Source organism: Leucoraja erinacea, chromosome 13, assembly GCF_028641065.1.
Source record: "Leucoraja erinacea ecotype New England chromosome 13, Leri_hhj_1, whole genome shotgun sequence".
NCBI lineage: Eukaryota > Metazoa > Chordata > Chondrichthyes > Rajiformes > Rajidae > Leucoraja > Leucoraja erinaceus.
In genome coordinates this window covers 7,001,682-7,022,105 of record NC_073389.1, presented here as the reverse complement: position 1 = coordinate 7,022,105, position 20,424 = coordinate 7,001,682, and the positions used below count along the sequence as shown (strand labels likewise).

General features: G+C 46.1%; 2 protein-coding genes across 3 annotated transcripts in view; both read left to right on the top strand.

The window, feature by feature from the left end:
- Positions 1-20,424, top strand: part of mospd2 (motile sperm domain containing 2) — a 63,923-nt gene that overhangs the window by 19,027 nt on the left and 24,472 nt on the right. For both annotated transcript variants that reach the window (XM_055644376.1, XM_055644377.1), the window contains exons 9-11: positions 5,844-6,020; positions 8,002-8,090; positions 18,435-18,531. In XM_055644376.1, coding sequence (XP_055500351.1) covers positions 5,844-6,020; positions 8,002-8,090; positions 18,435-18,531 — 363 coding nt within the window. The remainder of the gene's footprint in view (positions 1-5,843; positions 6,021-8,001; positions 8,091-18,434; positions 18,532-20,424) is intronic.
- On the top strand, positions 8,664-15,195 carry LOC129702590 (uncharacterized). The gene is made up of 2 exons (XM_055644378.1): positions 8,664-9,293; positions 12,471-15,195. Exons 1-2 carry the CDS (start codon positions 9,141-9,143, stop codon positions 13,287-13,289), a joined length of 972 nt encoding a protein of 323 aa, XP_055500353.1. The 5' UTR covers positions 8,664-9,140; the 3' UTR covers positions 13,290-15,195.

Genomic DNA, 20,424 nt, shown 5'->3' with positions numbered 1-20,424 from the left:
CATTTGCTTCTTGATCACTCTATCTTCCTGTGTTGTCACTTTCGGAGAACCCTCTGTACCTTAATGCTGTTAAGGGTCATGCCATTAATTGTATATTTTCCCCATTATATTTAATGACCAAAAGGGCGACATCTCACACTTGCTTGGATTATACTCCATCTGACATTTCTCCGCCCATTTCTGTAGCTGATACATATCCCGCTGTGCACTTTGTCAGCCTTCCTCTCAGTCCGCGAACCCAGCCAACTTAGTATCATCAATAAATTTACTAACCAACCTGTCAATGTTTACATCCAAGTAACAGAGGTCCCACCACAGATCCGTGCAGAACTTCATTCCGGCATGAATATTGTCCTTCTACCACTATCTTCTGTCCTCTATCAGTAAACCTGTTCTGAATCCATTTGAACAAGTAGCTGTTAATCCCATGCATCTTAATCTGCTCGATAAACCTGTTGTGGAGAACTTTATCAAATGCTTTACTAAAATCCATTTAGACAACATCCACATCTCTCATCGATCACTCTTGTCGCCTCCTCAAAAAGCTTGATCAAATTAAAAATAGTTGACCTGCCGCATACGAAGCCATTGTGACTGTCCCTAAATTACCGATTCTCTTCAAAATGGGAGTAAATCCTATCCTGGAATCCTCGCCAGTAGCTTCCCTACCTGACGTAAGGGTCGGTGGCCAAGAATTCTTTGGATTCTTTCTACTTAAAGGAACAATATTTGCCACTCTCGACGACCTTGCTCGTGTCTGGAGATGACTGAAACATCTTTATCAAGTCTCCGGCTATCTCCTTTCTCGCTTCTCTCAATAACCTGAGATGGATCCTATCAGCCCTGGGGATTAAACCACTTTAATGCTCTTCAAGAACCCAAAAACCACCAGCTTCAGAATTTAAAATTGTTCTTGTCCTTGCATATTAGTATTCTCCCCACTGATCTTATTGTCCTCCTTGTCCAAGGTGAACACTGATGCGAAATACTCACTTAATAGTGCACCTAAATCCCTGACTCCAAGCACAAATTTCATCTTTATACTTCAGCTGTACTACCTTCTCCCTGGTTAGCCTCTTTCTTTTAATGTAGGTATAAAACGCTTTAATCTGACCCCCAATGTCAAGTTGTGGCCCCTTTTGGCTCTTCAAATCATATACTTGATTTATTTTCTCCTTGCTTTATATTCCTCAAAAGCCCTGTCTGAGTTCATAAACCTTAAACCTCGCACGGGCTTCTTTTTGACCAAATTTATAACCTCCGGTCATTCAGGGTTCCCTTAATATGTCATCCATTCCCTCCTTGCTGAATCATGCTGATCATGAACTTTGATCAACTAGACTTTTAAACTTGGTCTTTGTACTAGAGCAATTTACTTTAGAGATAGTGTGGAAACAGGCCCTTCGGCCCACCGAGTCCATGCTGACCAACGATCACCCATACACTGGGGACAATTTACAGAAGCCAATTAACCTGCAAACCGGCATGTCTTTGGAGTGTGGGAAGAAACTGAATCACTTGAAGAAAACCCACATGGTTAAAGGGAGAACTTTCAAACTCCATACAGACAGCACCTGTAGCCAGGATCAAACCCAGATTTCTGGCGCTGTAAGGCAGCAACTGTTTAATTCACTAAAAGGTAGTAATCTTACTTTCCACCATTTTGAACTTCTGCACGAGCATTTGGGATAATTGTCTGAGGAATAGTTTACAAATTTTATGTTTTAACAAAAGCTGGATAATAATTAGTATAAGCCTGCCTGAAAGGTTACTTTCAAAAAATCTGTTGAGAAAAAATGTCACTAATTAATTTTCCAGTTTGATACACAAATGGTAGCACCTGCATTTATGATGGTTGCATTATCTTATTGCTTGCAAATGGGCAAGTCAAAGTATTTCCCAATTTTGCACTTTAAAACTTAACAGCTCTTGGCTACATTTGCTATTTCCCTTGAAGCCATTTGCAACATGAAATTCATAATCATTACAGTTCGACCCGAGCTAGCAAGCTGTCAATGAAATCTTCGAGCCATTAGCCTGACTAAATGTATTATGAAAGGAAAAGTGCAATTTAGCTAAAATTAAATTGGGATGTCTTAATTGTTGATTTAGCAGATACTCTGGGTATCATTGGCCTGTTTAGTAAAAATGCAATATATTTTAATGGCAAGCTTATTCTTGGAGTGCATGTCTTTTTCTCTACCAGTTATGAGCTGGATTTGTTTTCAGCCATCAAATCTAGTTGGAAGCGTGTACACTGTACTTTCAAAGTATGAGCACTGGAGGCTATTTTCTTTTGTTTCGTGCTTTAAACTACACTGATATTCATTGAATTTTAGAGATGGCTAACATTATTGTTCTGTTTATTCTTAGTAATTGATGTCTGCAAATCTGATAAACATTTAACGATGTTATTACTATTAAATTTATTTTTAACAGTAATAATTAACTATTTGGCACAGTAAGTAGTGTTCTGCTTGTAATTGGAAGTCTGACGTACATGGCTGTTATGACCATGTTACAAATACCAATTAAAAGAATAGTTCTAAGGTCACATCACGTGTTAATAAGTTGAGTAAGATCAATGGAAAAATGGAGACATCAGTATCGTCTTGGCAGTTAGCAACAAATAGATTTTGAGGTGGTTAAAGGTCAGAAAAAGTAGTCCATTAGATTGGGAATTTATAAGATGGGAGGTGTGATGGAATGGGTCTGGGGTAAGGACTTCAGTGAAGGCAGCAAAAAAGAGCTTGAAGTCATGTCGGGTTCGGAAGCCATTAAGATTCAAATGCAGAGAGATAAAGCCGTGGCTGAGGATAGATCTTTTTGAATCAAAGATTAAATGATCAGAATGGGCTGGGGCTGGGAGGAGAATGGGCTTGGAGGAAAGTGATGAAAGAAAAGGTAGAGTTAGAATTTACGAGCTGTTGAAGTTTGCAATATTTGATGTGTCAGAAAAGAATTATTATTTTGTTTACACATCAAAACAACAAAGAATGGTGGCACTGCTGACCTGCATAACTACTTGTTCTTGCTTATGGCGTGCACAGCCTGAAGTTGTGGGACAACTTGTTCTATTTGATCTTATTTGATTCCGGTGGGCGGCGCGACGTCGCGCGTCGCAGCGGCTTTTTTTTTTTTTGTCTTGGGGTATGTGTGTGTGACGGGGGTGGGGGGGGGGGGGGGTGGGGAAACTTTTTAAAATCTTTCCCCTGCACGGAGAACCCAACCTTTTCCTTGTCGGGTCTCCGTTGTCGTTGGGGCCTAGCAACGTGGAGCGGCCTCCAGCAGGAATGACCTGGGGCTCCAATCGCGGAGCCTGCAGACCTACTCACCATCGTAGAGCTGGCCGAGTTCAGAGCGGGAGGAGCGGTGGTGGCGCGCTGCTGCGACCCGACCCCGGAGATTCGGAGGCTTACCGCAGGTCTGGTAGACAGTAACACCGGGAACTCAATGAGGTTCAAATGACAAATAAAATTGTATTGTATTGTATTGTGTAGGCCAAGTTGATTGCATTCGTTGAAACAGGGCGGACCATGTGAAGGTTGCAATCTCCCATCCCCTGGATAACTTTGAAGTAGAATGTGCATGTGTTGTCACTTTACACTAAACCTCAGGATGTGACAAGTGACGCCAGAAGCCCCGGCATATTTTGAACATGCCTACTTTTATGGGTGGTTCTGAACTATCCCATTTCACAATTTAACATGTAATACAGTCTTATCTCTGGTTAATTCGTGTCATGGAAATGGGCCCTTTGGCCCAACTTGCCTATGCCTTACAAGATTCCCCATCTACACTAGTCCGACCTATCTGCATTTGGCTCATCTACTTCTAAACCTTTCCTATCCATGTAGCTTTCCAAATGTCTTTTAAATGTTGTTAGAGTACCTGGCCCAACTACCCCTTCTGGCAACTCGTTTCATTTAACCGCCACGCTCTGTGTGGAGAAAGTTGCCCCTCATGTTCCTATCAAATCTTCCTCTTCTCACCTTAGTCCTATGTCCTCTGTTTCTTGATTCCCCTATTCTGAGTAAAAGACTGTGCATCTACTCCATCTATTCCTCTCATGATCTTGTACACCTCTATAAGATCATCCCTCATCCTCCTGCACTCTATTCCTTGAGTCCTAGCCTGCCCAACCTCTCCCAGTAGCTCAGACCCTCAATTCCTGGCAACATCCTCGTAAATCTTCTATGCACTCTTTCCAGCTTAACATCATCTTTCCTGTGGCAGGATGACCAAAACTGAACGCAGTACCCCAAATGTGACTTCACCATCTTGTACAACTGTAACATAACATCAGCTTCTAAACTCAATACACTGATTGATGATGGGCAATGTGCTGAAAGCCTTCCTGATCACCCTGTGATGCCACTTTGATGGAACCATGTACCTGCACTCCTAGATCCGTTTGCTCTATGGCACTCTGCCTACTACAAGACTAATGACTTCCCAAAGAGGCCCATCGATCCACTGAATCCATGCGGATAAGCGATTCCCAGACACTAGCTCTGCCCTCGCACAAGGGACAATTTATAATTTTTGTTTACCAAAACCAATTAATCTACAAGCCTGTACGTCTTTGGAGTTTGGGAAGAAACCGGAGCACCTGGGGCAAACTCACGTGGTCACAGGGAGAACAAATTCCGTATAGATAGTGCCAGTGGTCAGGATCGAACCCGGGTCTCTGGCGCTGTAAGGCAGCAACCCTACTGCTGTGCAGCCCATTTATTACCAGATGATTTGAATACAAAAGTAGTTATTAACTGGGTGGTAATTATCACTTCTAACAACATTATACATTGTCCAATTATATCAGTCCCTGGCAAGATCACCACTGGAACATTGTGTACAGGTTTGTTCTTCCTTCCTAAGTAGGACTTATAATAGAGAAGTTCTGCAAGTTCCTCTAGCTCTTTGTGTTTTGCTGACACATACATTTGTTTTCTATCCAAATATTTTAACTGAATTGGATTTAATGTGATTGATGAATTGGGGAACACAATATGTATTCAAAGGTAAAATTAATTATAATGTAATTTAGATTGGGGAATAGAGAACTACAGAGGTAACTTTAGAAATTGGAAAAAAGCTGTCTTGCAATAAAAAAAACCTTCCAGCAGCAATTATATGCCATTTTATTTTGAGAGTACCGGGTAATCATTGAAATTGACTAACAATTGCTTCTATTGACACTTGTGCAATAATGATACTTGCAGTAGCAAAAATATATCTGCAGCTATTAAAAAGACCTTTATTTTTGAAAACCCTGCAGGGAAAAATACTTAGTAAAAACGAGTTTAGGTTTAGGTCGAGCTCTCTTGCTCCTTACTGCATTGACTCAATTGATTTTTATCTAACACTGAGTTTCTTAGGAATGCAACTATCGCATTATAGTAGAACTACCTTACTGCGTGCATTACTAGTTCAAATTGGTTTATGGAAGAAAACTATTTCCTTTTAGGTGCTTAATTTGCAGGAAATTTGCTTTTTTCCCCCAAAAAAATTGTTCCGTTGCCACAGGCTGCGCATTGATATAATGGGTAGATCTAGTGCCACGTAGCTTTGCTGACCCTGGTTTGGTGCTGTGTGTGACACTTCAGCATTTCCATGTCCACCTCAGTTTCCGCCCCATGCTTGGGTTAAGATGTGCAGATTTTTTTTTCTTCAGGTTAATTCACTACTATAAATCCAACCCTGGCTTGCAGTTGGAATAGACTCAATTAGACAAATGCCTCCAATGTCATCAGAAAAAATAAGATGTATAAATATGGGAGCATGGTGCATTTTGATTTTTTGTCATCTAAAACTGGATCCTAATGTAGTCATTCCTCTTTTAGGATCCTTTTAAATATAGCTATCCACCATTACCAGATGATGATTTTCAAACACCACTATGTGAAAATGGTCCAATCCTAGGTGAAGCCGAATTGGATGATAAAGAAAAAGGAGACGGAGATTGCAAAGAAATTGTTGATGCCAACCACAGTGAAGAATCTTTGCAGAAACCTAAAAGGGTACGATGTTATATTTTACTTCAATTCTTGCTTGGCTAAACCAGATAATTTCAAATCTGCAGTGATTATTGATATTACTGGACTTTGTGGTCCTTTTCACACCAATCTTAGATTTGTTTATTGCATCATTTTGTACACTTTGCGATGCTTATCATTGGGTTGATATATTAATAATAGGTTGCTGTTAGTTAGGAAGCTAAATTGAGAACAAGTACGAGCATGTGAGAAGAAATGGATGAATGAAAGTCTTCAGAATTTAGCAGTATTGGATTGTGTGACCTTGGCCTCACCCAATGCTTGGAAAATGATGTTTCTAACAACCTAGATTATTTCAAGTAGACAAATCTCCCATATAACTTCTTAATTGTAATGCCCCAATTTTGGGTCTTCCAATTTGATTCTGAGCTGAAGTAAACAGAATATTTGCTGAACATCTCTACCTCAAAAGAAAGATTTTAATGTTAAAATATTTATATTATTCAAACTGGTGTGTAGATTTAATAAATACACTGAGTAGAATGGCAGCGTTTATTAAAGCATCTGACCTGGTGGCTTTTATTGATTATTCAATATATTCAAACAATAGTATGTTTATGATGTGTTTAATTTAACCCCACTTGCTGTAAGTAAAAGTCATTTGAGCACTGATGGTTTAAAAATGGCATTGTTCATGCATATTTGCCCAAAAAGAAGACTTATATTTTAATGTTGTTGCATTGAAAGTTGAGGAGGGGGGGGGGGAAACAATAGTTGTAGGTCAGGAATTGGAAGGAGAGATGGGAATATGGAGGTCAGGACAATAAGTCTTAAAGGAAGGACACACAGGGAGAGGTGAAGGAATATGATGACATTGATAGACTAAAGTGGGTTTGTCTCAATGCAAAGAGTATTGAGGAGAAAGCAGATGAACTTGGAGCCTGGATTGATATTTGGGACTATGAATTTGTGAACATTGTGGAAAAGTAGTTGCAGGTGGGATGTGACTGGCAGCTCAATGATTCGATGTTTGAACATTATCGAGAGGGAGGGAAAAGAGGTGGAGGAGTTGCTCGGCTGGTCAGCGATACTCTCACTGTGGCACTCGGAGAGGATCGTTCACTGACGAGGTATGTGTGGAGCTTAGAACTAAAAAAGGTACAAGCACTCTAGAGGGGTTGTACTATAGGCCCCCCAATAGCAAGCAGGAGATAGAGGAACAGATATGTAGACCTATTATCAAAGGATGCCGATTCGAGAACCAGAGGACATAGGTTTAAGTTGAGGGAGAAAAGATTTAATAGAAACCTGAGGTGTAACTTTTTCACAAAGAGGGTAGTGGGTGTTTGCAGGCATGCGATTTCTCCGCGGATTTCCGAGGATTTTGAAATTCAGCAGGGCATCGCCGCCGCTGCGAGGCTTCACTGCCGTCGTGGCCCATCGTTGAGAGGCCTCATCGCTGTTGATTGTTTGGCCGGGGGGGTTGTGCTTAGGCGGGGGGGTTGTGGGGGGAGGGGGTGTGTTGGCAGGGGATTGTGGGGCAGGGCGGGGTGGGCAGGAGGGGGAGAGAGCTTGGAGAAAAGACAAGGGAAGAGCCATGGGGGAGAGGGGCGTATCGTGGGGGAGGGGTGCAGGAGCCTGCGAGGGGGACCTAGTGGAAGGGGAGCTAGCGGTGTGATGGGGACTCACAGCGGGCGCTGGTCGTTCTCCTCCACCAGGAACAGAGTCTCAACTTTCCATTTGACGACATCTGCTTTTATCCCTGTTATATCATCTGAGTACATATTCATCTTGTAATGCTGTATAATTTCATCTTTTCAAAATCATATATAGATGTTGCGTCAATTGTGATGTTTATTCACTATGGTTAATTTTCTCTTAATTTGTTTCAAAAATTGTCTAGAATTTCTGCATTTATTTGTCTTGTTTATATACAGAAATAGTGCACAATTGAATAAAATAAATAACTTTGTCTTCAGTTAAGGTCTGTTTGTTTTATACGCAGGTTTCCTTGGATAGTGACCGGCCAGATTCGAAGATAAAATCACTAAAGAAACCACAAACTCTGTTTAGAGGATCATTGCTGCATATAAGGTATTTTTGCTATATTTACAGATCCATTGATATCAAAATTAATCTAAATATTGTACAATGAAGCCAGTAATTCATTGTGATTCGATCATTTTGATTGTTTGAATTAATGTATTTGGATTTAGATTTGGAATTGGATTGTCATGCAGCATAAAAATAGGCCCTTCAGCCTAACTGGCCTGTGCCGACCAAGATGCCCATCTACAAACTTAGTCTCATCTGCCTGCGTTTGGCCCTTATCCCTCTAAATCTTTTATTTGGGTGGTGCAGTGGCATCGTGCAGAGCTACTGCCTCACCGAGCCAGATACGACCTTGACCACTCTCTGTGCGGATTTTGTACATTCTGGCTTCCTCCCACAACCCAATGACGTGCAGATATGAAGGTTAATTGGCTTGTGTAAATTGCCCCTAGTGTGTAGGATGCGAACGTGGGATAACATGAAACTGCTGATCAATCGTTGGCATGGGCTCGATGGGTCGAAGACCTGGAAAGTCTATGTCTCAACTATAAAACTCAAAACTCTCTCCATGACAGTGGATTACTGGCAATTGAGCATCTACGGTGCCCTCCATAATGTTTGGGACAAAGACCCATCATTTATTTATTTGCCTCTGTACTCCACAATTTGAGATTTGTAATAGAAAAAAAGCGCATGGGGTTGCACATTGCCAGATTTTATTAAAGGCCATTTTTATACATTTTGGTTTCACCATGTCAATATTACAGCTGTGTTTATACATAGTCCCCCCATTTCAGGGCACCTTAATGTTTGGGACACATGGCTTCACAGGTGTTTGTAATTGCTCAGGTGGGGCGGCTCCTAAGGGTCGTGCCATTATATTGCCGAACCCCTCGGCACAGGAGTGGTGCAGTCCAGAGGCGGCCCTCAGCCGGAGGGTTTAAAAGGCAGGGTTTGGGTGCCATCGTCCTCTGGTTTCGTCTTCCCTTCAACCGGGAGGAATACAATAAAGGTGCTTCTCAAACACTGGACTTCGTGCCTCCTTTTGAGACCCACGCACCACATTGGTGACCCCGACGCTCCATTGGCGTCATGATGGAGACACGACAAAGCCCTACCTCCTCACACGCCAGCCCGGCCCGGGCTCTAGACGCAGTCGCCGTTAAGCTGCCCAACTTCTGGACCACCCGGCCGCTCATCTGGTTCCAGCAGGCGGAGGCCCAGTTCAACCTGCGGGGCATCACGGTCGATGCCACCCGTTTCTATTACCTGGTGGGAGCCCTCGACCAGGATGCGGTTGAAGAAGTCACGGACTTCCTCGCAGACCCCCCGGACAATAATAAATATATCGGCCTGAAAGAGCTCCTGCTCCAAATTTACGGACTGAGTAGGATGGAGCGGGCAGGTAGGATCCTGCATATGGGGGGCCTGGGCGACCGGCGGCCATCTACCCTCCTAAAGGAGATGGTGGCGTTACTAGACGGGCACACGCCGTGCCTGTTGTTTGAATATACCTACCTGCATCTGCTGCCGGCCTACATTCGGTTGCAACTCACCGAGGTCTCGTTTGCTGACTTTCGGGCCCTCGGGAGGCGCGCCGACGCCTTGTGGATGGTGCGCCCTGATGACAGCGCGCTGGGCGTCAGCAGAGACGGGGTCGCGCTGAGGTCGACACGCCCTGATGACGTCAACGCTCTGTCCGTCGGCAGGCAAGCCGATGACGTCACCCCAGCAGCTCCCAATTTCCTCCGGTGGGGCGGGGGAGCTGTGGAAGGAGTGACAGCTCCAGCCCGACGGCTCGCATGATCACCCCCAGCGGCAGTGAGGGGTACTGCACCTGCAGTCCAGCGCCAGCAAGCTGCAGGCACCACCAGCAGGGGCAGGCAAGCTCAAAATAGCATCAACACTAGGAGCTGGTGTTATTTCCATCAGCGCTGGGGTGCTGCAGCACGACAATGCCGCCAGCCATGCACGTTCCCGGGAAGCACCTGGGCCGCCTACCAATAGTCCCCGCGGTGGCCGGCCAAATTCACCGCCTTTTCGCCTGGGATCGGCGCTCCGGGACCCGCTTCCTCGTGGATACTGGAGCGGAGCTCAGCGTCCTGCCCCCTTCGCTGGCCGACATTCGTTCCGGTAAGCGGGGGCCCGTCCTCACCGCGGCGAACGGCAGCCCCATCCGCACATATGGACTGCGCATGGTTCCCATCGTGCTCGACTCCTGCCATTTCTCATGGAACTTCACCATTGCCGACGTCTCCCAACCATTGCTCGGGGCCGATTTTTCCGGGCGCATTCCCTCATGGTGGACGTCGGGCGTCAGCGTTTGGTCAACGCCACAACAATGGAGCCGATAACGTTGCGTTTGGATCAACCGGTGGGACGGCCACTGGCGTCCGTGGACTCCCAATTCGCACGGATCTTGGCTGCGTTCCCGGACATTCTCACTCCGCAGTTCCAATCAGCAACCCCCAGCCACGGAGTGGTGCATTATATCCCAACTACCGGCCCACCACTCCATGCACGAGCACGACGACTGCCACCAGATAAACTGCGTCTGGCACGGCGGGAATTCCGCACGATGGAGGCCTTGGGGATCGTCCGCCCTTCGAGCAGCCCTTTGGCGTCCCCACTCCATATGGTCCCTAAGTCAAGCGGGGGCTGGCGACCTTGTGGGGATTACTGACGGCTGAACGCTGCAACAACAGCAGATCGATACCCCGTACCCCACATCCAGGACTTCACGGCCCATTTGGCTGGGGCCACAATTTTTTCAAAAGTGGATCTGGTACGGGGTTATAATCAGATCTCGGTTCACCCGGATGACGTACCCAAGACGGCGATCATCACGCCATTCGGGCTTTATGAGTTTACTCGGATGCCGTTCGGCCTAAAAAACGCTGCACAGGCCTTTCAGCGCCTCATGGACGGGGTTTGTCATGACCTCGAATTCGTGTTCGTGTACCTGGATGACATCCTGGTGGCCAGCCGCTCGCAGCAGGAACACTGCGCTCACCTTCGACAGCTCTGTCAGCGGCTCAGCGAGCATGGTTTGGCCATCAACCTGGACAAGTGCCGTTTTGGGGTCAACGAAATTGACTTTCTCGGCCACCGCGTGACTGCGCAAGGCGCGGTTCCCCTGCCTGACAGGGTTGACGCCATCCGTCGGTTTCCCCGCCCACGCACGGTGCGTGGCCTGCAGGAATTTGTCGGCATGTTGGCATTCTACCATCGTTTCGTGCCATCCGCGGCCCACATCATGCGGCCCCTGTATCAACCTCTGGCGGGTGGGCAGCAGAAGAGCGTTGAGTGGACCCACAAAGCGGAGGCAGCTTTCGACGGCGCGAAGGAGGCCCTTGCTCGGGCCGTACTGCTGGTGCACCCGCGGGAAGATGCCCCGACTGCTCTCACTGTGGACGCCTCGGAGTCGGCGGTTGGTGCTGTGCTGGAGCAGCTGACGGGCGGAGTTTGGCGGCCCCTGGCCTTCTTCAGTCGGCACCTCAACCGTGCGCAGACCAAGTACAGCGCGTTCGATCGTGAGCTCCTGGCTGTGTGCCATTTTCGTTACTTCCTGGAGGGCCGCCCGTTCACCGCCTACACCAACCATAAGCCGCTCACTTTCGCCCTGCAGAAGGTTTCCGACCCCTGGTCCGCACGTCAGCAGCGGCAATTGGCTTACATCTCCGAATACACCACAGCCATCCGCTACGTCGAGGGGAAAGAGAACCGGGTGGCCGACGCATTGTCCCGCCCTGCTATAAACGCCGTGTTCGAGGTGGCGCCCGGAATGGACTATTCTGCTCTGGCGGCGGCACAGCTCACGGACGATGAGGTGCCCGCCTACCGGACTGCCATCTCCGGCCTCCGCCTTGAGGATGTCCCTCTCGGTCCTGGGGGAGTGACAATCCTGTGCGATGTGTCGTCCGGTCAGCCGCGCCCCATCGTCCCTGGCGCCGGAGGGTGTTCGAGGTCATCCACGGACTGGCTCACCCATCAATCCGGGCGACAACGGCACTGGTGGCGGCTCGTTTCATGTGGCACGGTCTGCGCAAGCAGGTTGCCCATTGGGCTCGCACCTGCATCCTGTGCCAGACGGCAAATCTCCAGCGCCATGTCCGCGCACCTCTCCAGGAGTTTGGTCTACCTCACCGGCGGTTTGACCATCTCCGCGTGGACATTGTGGGGCCTCTTCCGCCGTCCCGGGGCATCACCCACCTTCTGACCATGGTGGACCGCTTCACGCGGTGGCCGGAGGCCATTCCGTTGGCCGATACTTCAACGGCTACGTGTGCTCGTGCGTTGTCCGCGCACTGGATTGCTCGCTTCGGGATGCCGGCGCACATCTCCGACCGGGGGCCACAGTTCACCTCCGAGCTGTGGTCAGCCATGGCTCGCTTGCTGGGGGTGCAGCTGCACCACACCAAGGCTTACCACCCGCAAGCTAACGGTCTGGTGGAGAGGTTCTACCGGCAGCTGAAGGCGGCATTGATGGCACGACTCACCGGCCCGGACTGGATGGACGAGTTGCCATGGGTCATGCTGGGCATCCGGACCGCTCCCAAAGAGGACTTGGCCTCATCATCGGCGGAGCTTGTATACGGGTCGCCACTCACAGTGCCCGGGGAGTTCGTGCCGTCGGCGCCGGAGCAGCAGGGAACGCCCTCCTCCACCCTTCAACGCCTTCGCGAGCGAGTTGGCAGGCTCGCACCCGTCCTGACGTCCCGCCATGGGACATTTCGCCCACACGTGCCATTGGCCCTCACGGACTGCCCATACGTTTTCCTGCGCCGTGATGCCCACCGGACGCCACTCCAGAGGCCGTACGAGGGCCCGTTCCGGATGCTGGAACACGGGCAGTCGACTTTTGTCCTGGACATGGGGGGCCGGCCGGAGGCCGTGTCGATTGACCGTTTAAAGCCGGCGCACCTGGACATTGACCAGCCGGTGCTGGTTGCCCAACCTCGGCCCCGAGGGCGCCCCCCCTCACGACTCCCTCCACCTGTCACTCCACCTGTCCTCCCGCCGGTCCCTCGACCTGTCCCTCCACCTACGCCCCCGCAAGCCCCGGGATCTGCTGACTTCCGCACGCGGGCCGGCCGGGTCGTGCGCCGGCCGGTGCGTTTTGTGCCTCTGGTTCTGGGGGGGGGCCCTGTGGCAGCTCCTAAGGGTCGTGCCATTATACTGCCGAACCCCTCGGCACAGGAGTGGTGCAGTCCGGAGGTGGCCCTCAGCCGGAGGGTTTAAAAGGCAGGGTTTGGGTGCCATCTTCCTCTGGTTTCGTCTTCCCTTCAACCTGGAGGAATACAATAAAGGTGCTTCTCAAACACTGGACTTCGTGCCTCCTTTTGAGACCCACGCACCACACAGGTGTGTTTAAATGCCTCAATGAGCACTCAGCACCTAGTCTTTCCTCCAATCTTTCCATCACATTTGGAAACTTTTATTGCAGTTTATCAACATGAGGAACAAAATTGTGCCAATGAAAGTCAAGAAGCCATTATGAGACTGAGAAACAAGAATAAAACTTAGACATCAGCCAACCCTTCGGCTTACCGAAATCAACTGTTTGGAACATCATTAAGAAGAAAGAGAGCACTAGTGAGCTTACAAATCGCAAAGGAACTGGCAGGCCAAGGAAGACCTCCATAACTGATGACCAAAGTATTCTCTCTAATAAAGAACAATCCCCAAACATCTGTCCTACAGATCAGAAACACTCTTCAGCAGTCAATGACCACTGTTCGCAGAAGACTTCATGAACAGAAATACAGAGGCTACACTGCAAGATGCAAACCACTAGCCGCAAAAATGGGATGACCAGGTTACAGTTTGCCAAGAAATAATTAAAAGAGTAACCACAGTTCTGGAAAAAGGTCTTGTGGACAAATGTGACGAAGATTAACTTGTATCAAAATGATGGTAACAGCAAAGTATGGAGGAGAGAAGGAACTTCCCAAGATCCAAAGCAAACCACCTCATCTGTAAAACACGGTGGTGTGGGTGTTATGGCCTGGGCATCTATGGCTGCTGAAAGTACTGGTTCACATCTTTCTTGATAATACAACTGCTGATGGTAGTAGCATAATGAATTCTGAAGTGTATAGACACATCCTATCTGCTCAAGTTCAAACAAATGCCTCAAAACTCATTGGCTAGCGGTTCATTCTACAGCAAGACAATGCTCCCAAACATACTGCTAAAGCAACAAAGGAGTGTTTCAAAGCTACAAAATGGTCAATTCTTGAGTGTCCAAGTCAATCACCCGATCTGAACCCAATTGACCATACCTTTTATATGCCGACGAGAAAACTGAAGGTGACTAGCCCCCAAAACAAGCATAAGCTTGTTGCAATGGCTGCAATACAGGCTGCATCTTGTAATAAAGATGGCTGCAATACAGGCCTGGCAGAGCATCACCAGAGAAGACACCCGGCAACTGATGATGTCCATGAATTGAAAAAGCTACTTTTATAACTACTAAACCAGGTTCGCTTCTTAATAAACAGACACCACACAAACAGTTTGGTAGACCAGTTCAAAACTTTACTTAACATCGGCCGATGGAAGGGAGCGAGAATTCCAGTCAAGTGACCAACACAGACACTTGACTGTGCTCAGCCACCTTCCCTGAACAACAGAATTACATTGCCTTAAATAGGGTTTTTTTGTTCCCTTAACACCTTCCACAGACATTAATCATGTCAGAGGTACAGGAAAAGGTTTCCACAGATTGCATCACATCAAAGGCCTTTTGTTTACATGGTACAAGATATACTGAAAACATTGGCCATTTGCGTTATCTCCAAATAGACCACCCTAGCTCTCATCGCTGCTTCCTCTGTCATTTGGTCCCTCATAAACATAGGTCATTTGTTTACAAAGATGTGACTGGCTATTTCTCTCTTCCTTTATTGCCTCCTCCCCATAAACATTGGTCATTTGGTTTATGGCATCTCACTTCAAAGATTTGACCAGCTACCTCTCTAGCTGCTCCTCTGCCTGTCACTTGGGAGACAATGTTATAGGATTTATTATCTCACACACACCCACAACCTAAGGCAAGCCTAATTTGACACTAAATATAAGCTGTAAGCTAGCCCAGAAACCAATTTAATATCTTCTTATATTTTTAACTAAAACTCGGCTTCATCAGAATCACAGACTTCAAGCAGTCATTGCATGCAAAGGATATGCAACAAAATATTAAACATGACTATTTTCATTTACATAACATTGCTGTGTCACAAACATTATGGTGCCCTGAAATGTGAGGACTATGTATAAACACTGCTGTCATTTCTACATGGTGAAACCAAAATGTATCAAAATGGCCTTTATTAAAATCGGACAATGTGCACTTTAACCACATGTGATTTTTTTTTTTTTTTTTTTTTTCTTTGACAAATCTCAAATTTTGGAGTACAGAGGCAAATAAATGATGGGTCTTTGCCCCAAACATTATGGAGGGCACTGTATATCCTTAACTAATTTTGTTTGATGTTGTAAAGTAAATTCAGAACTTAATTGAAAGATGCGGAGGAAAAAGGCAGAGAAAATTGTGCAGTTTATAATTATAGGTGTCGATGAGCAGGAAGAAAGGGCCTTCTGTTAGATCTACCCTTAACCTCTGGCATCCTAGAGAAAACAATCCAAGTTTGTACAATTTCTCCTTGTAGCTACTACCACCTAATCCAGGCAGTATTCTGGTAAACCACTCTGTATCCTCTCCAAAGTCTCTGCATCCTTCCTGTAATGGGTTAACCAGAACTGCCTGCAATAGTCCAAATGCTGCCTAACCAAAGTCTTAGAGCTGCATTATGACTTCCTAACATCCCAATGTCCCAACCGATTATGACGTCCCAATGTCTCAACCATTGAAGGCACGCATACCATACGCCTTCTTCCCCACTCTATTTGTTTGTGTTCTCACTTTCAAGGATCTATGGATGTAGACCTCAAGAGTCCTCTGCACATCAACGCTGTTAAAGGGTCTTGCCATCGACCATATATATCTCCTTTGCATTCAGCCTCGTAAAGCAACAACTCGCACATTTTTGGGTTAAGCTCCATCAGTCATTTCTCTAGCTGATCTATATCTCTGATTTTTTTTGACAGCCACCTTCGCTGTCCACAAACTCGGCAATCTTGGTATCTTCTGCAATCTTACTAACCAGTCCACCTACCTCCTTATACCAACCCCTTGGCCACAACTGCTCAGTTGATCACCAGGCCATCATCTCCCAAACAGTTTCTGATCTCAGCATCTTTGACCATCTTCCTACCACAGCCTCCAAACCTATTGCTCCACAGACCCACTCTGCTCACTTCTATCTCCTTCCTAGAATCCATAAGCAGGACTTTGGCAGACCCATTGTGTTTGCCTGCTTCTGCCCCACAGAACTAATCTCCAAGTACCTTGATTCCAGCATATCTACCCTTGTCCATTCCTTTTCTACCTACATCTAAGATACCTCAGACATCCTTTAACTCTTCAGTAACTTTCAATTTCTACCCTCCTCATATTGCCTCGTCTTTACCTTAGATTCCAGTCCATTTACACCTCCACTCCTACCTCTCTCTGTGCGTCTGAAGAAGGGTTCCAACCCAAAACGTCATTTATTCCATGTTCTCCAGAGAAGCCTGAGCTACTCCAACACTTTATCTTTTCTTGTAAACCCGCATCTGCAGTTTCTTGTTTCTATTTAGTTAATAGTATCTTCTTAAAATTCATGCTAGCTGCAGAAACTTTCTAACCGTTGGAATCTGGAGCTCAGCAAATAGGTCAGATTGGAGGGTAAATACTCTTGAGGTCAGGTCTTTGCAATGGTAATGTCTACCTTTGCTGTCATGGGCAATTGCATCTACAGCAGAGAGATTGGTGAGGATGAGGTCAAGTAGCGCTTTCCTTCATTTGTTCTATCCAGGTCGTTTGGGTGGCGGTTTCATCTTTCAGGACTTGGTTTTTAAGTTGTTATTTATGGTGAATATCGGGTTTCCTCAACCGAGAGTACATTCTTTGCTCTCAGCAATGCCTTTGATAAGGTTCCTAATGGTAGGCTGCTGTGGAAGGTTAGATTGCATGTCATCCAGAGAGAACTGCCTAGATACAGATTTGGTTTCATGGAAGGAAGCAGACAGTGTTGGTGGAAGGTTGTTTCTCAGACTGGAGGCCTGTGACTAGTGGTATGTCTCTGGAATCAATGCTGGACCCATTACAGGTTGTGGCATATATCAGCGATTACTAAGTCTTAAGATGATATACTAAAATAGTGGTATCATAGAGGATGGTTATCAAAAAGTACAACAGAATCTTGATCAGGTGGCATGTGGGCTAAAGACTGGTTAATTGAGATCAATGCGGATACATGTGAGGTGTTGTATTTTAGGGTCAAACCAGGGCATGATCTTAACAGTGTATGTTGGGGCCCTGTGGGGGGGGGGGGGGGGGGGGGTTGTAGAGCTGAGGGATCTAGGAGTACAGGTGCACAGTTCCTTGAAAGTGGGGTTATGGTAGATAGGATGGTAAAGAATGCTTTTAGTGTATGGGCCTTCATCAGTCCGGGTTCCGCAGTATAGATGTAGGGGTGTTATGTTACAGTTGTACAAAATGTTTGTGAGGCTACATTTGGAGTATTGTGTTTAGTTCTGGTCACCCTGCTTATAGGAAGGATCTCATTAAGCTGAAAAGAGTGCAGAGAGGATTTATGAGGATGCTGCTAGGACTGGTGCCTGACTTATATGTTGATATTGGCAAACTCGGCCTCTTTTTCCACCAAGGAATCAAGCGTTGATCTTATAGAGGAATATAAAATCATTAAGGAAATTGAATGTAGTCTTTTACCCAAGGTAGGGGAAACAAGAGGGCACAGGTTTAAGGTGTGAGAAGAAAGATTTAGTAGGAACCCAAGGGGCAACTTTTTCACTCGAGGATAGATGGAATATGAAATGAGTAGGTATTTGCGGCAGGCACAATAACAACATTTAAAAGACATTTGGACAGGAAGACAGAAGGGAAAGGTTTAGAAGGATATGGGGCAAATGGGATCGCTTAGTTGGGTAATCTTGAACGGCATGGATGGTTGGGCCAAAGGGCCTGTTTCAGTGCTGTATGGCGCTATGGCTCCATGGTATTTAATTTTCATCCACATCTGCAGCATTGACCTTAACACTATCTTCTATTAAATAAATGCTTTAGGAAAGAAAATGCATCACCATCAGCCTTTGCACAACCAGACTAGGTAATGGTGGATGGTACATTTCCTTTTCAGGTGCTTTTATTTCATGGTAAATAGTATTGAGGTCGGTGTTGCAGATGCCAGCATGTGTAATCTTTTTATTTTGTGTCCAACATATCATACTTAGTCCCATTGGTTTGTTTTTTTGTTATAGTCCTGCTGAAGATATTCACTTTGGTTCGAAAGAAAGTGGAGAAACAAAATGTTTGATAGTACTGACCAATGTGACAAAGAGCTCTGTTGCTTTTAAGGTAAGTTCTTCTAGTTTGACATGGAATAATGCATCATTCAGTATGATGTAAAATAATTAGTTGTCTTTAAGAGATTTTTTTGCTACAGTTACAACTAATTTCCATAACTACAATTAAAAGTTATTTTATTAGTTCAGAAGAATTATGGGTTTAGTTTATATACTCTCCCTATATTCATTCCTAATGGACAAATATCAATTGATTCTTTAGGATAATAAGATGTCACCAGCAGGATGTTTCCTAGTCCATATTTGATCTGATGCTGTGAGATTTCAGAATCTGGAGTCAATGATGGAGACTCCCAGGATCAATCCCTCCTGACTTGTACCTCTTTGCGATTAACTTATGGTGAACCTTTTTTTGGTTTGATGGTGAGGGAGGAATCTCACAAGTGGCTAGAAGAAATTACCCTGCGCAGACAATACAGATGAATGACGATTAATATTCAACCATGTTGCATAATGTCCTCCAGTAGGTCATAGCCATATAAGTACTTTTAAGACAATACACAAAGTGCCAGAGTAACTCAGCATCTCTGGAGAACATTGATAGATGATGTTATCGGTCAAGATCCCTCTTCAGATTAATTGTAGTTTTGTGGAGAAAGCTGGAAATGAGGCGGGGGTGGCAGAAAGTCTGGAAAGTGATAGGTGGCTACAGATAATGGGAGTTTTGTTGGACAGATGGGTGGACAAAGGCCAGGGATGAAAAAACAACAGGCTGTAAGATAAGGAGAAGAGGAATGAAATCTGGTCAGATGAAGGGATTAGGGAAGGTTCTGGGAGAAATTGGTGCATACCCAGATGGGACACACGGAAGAGAAGGATGAATTGAGGGCAATGGGGTAGGATTTAGTTACGATTTACTGCATAGGAATAGGCCCTTCTGCCCATCGCGTCCACGACCAATGATCGCCTGCACACTAGTTATGTGTTATCCCAGTTTTGCATCCGACACACTAGGGGCAATTTACAGAAGCCAATTAGCCTACATCCTGCACGTCTTTGGAATGTCAGAGGTAACCGGAGTACCCAGAGAAAGCCCATGCGGTCACAGGGAGTCTGTGACGACCGCACCCAACGTCAGGGTTGAACCTTGGTCTCTGGCACTGTATGGCAGCAATTCTACCACTGCTCCGCTGAACAGAATTCAGTGTTCATACTGCTTGGTTGGGAGCTGCCCAAGCGGAATATGAGGTGCTGTTCCTCCAGTTTGCTCTGTCCTCAATCTGACACTGCTGGTGGCGCAGGGAAGAAAGATCTGAATGGCAAGGGGAGTTAAAATGGTTAGATTGGTTGATTGAAAGATACAGCATGAAAACCTGTCCTTCAATCCACTGAGTCCATGTGGCTCGTTGATCACCTGTTCACGTTAGTTGTATGTTATCCCATTTTTTCACCCACTCCCTACACAATAGGGACAATTACGAAGCCCAATTAATCTACAAACCCTATTAACCTACAAAACGTTTAGCACCAGGGTAGCCCAACAGGCCTTGGCCGGCCGAGCTCAGGTTCAGTGAAGCAGTTGCCTAGTATACACTTGGTCTCGGCGATGTAAAGGAGACCGCATCAGGAACACAAAATGAAGTAGATGAGGTTGGAGGAGGTGTACGTGAATCTCGCCTGTAATTGCTGTAGGGGTCTCTGGATGGATGCAAGGAAGAATATATAGGAATATGTCTTACTTCTGCAGTAATAGGGGGAAAGTACCTGGGGGGGGGGTCTCTATAGAAAGCTGAAAGGGGTTGGGATGGGAAGATATGACCGGTGGTGGGATCCTTATGAAGGTGGTGGAAATGTCGGAGAATTATGACATTTTCGGATGTGGGGGCTGATGGTGTGTAAGGTAAGCAGCAGGGAAACTCTATCCTTGTTCTGTCTTGAACCTGGA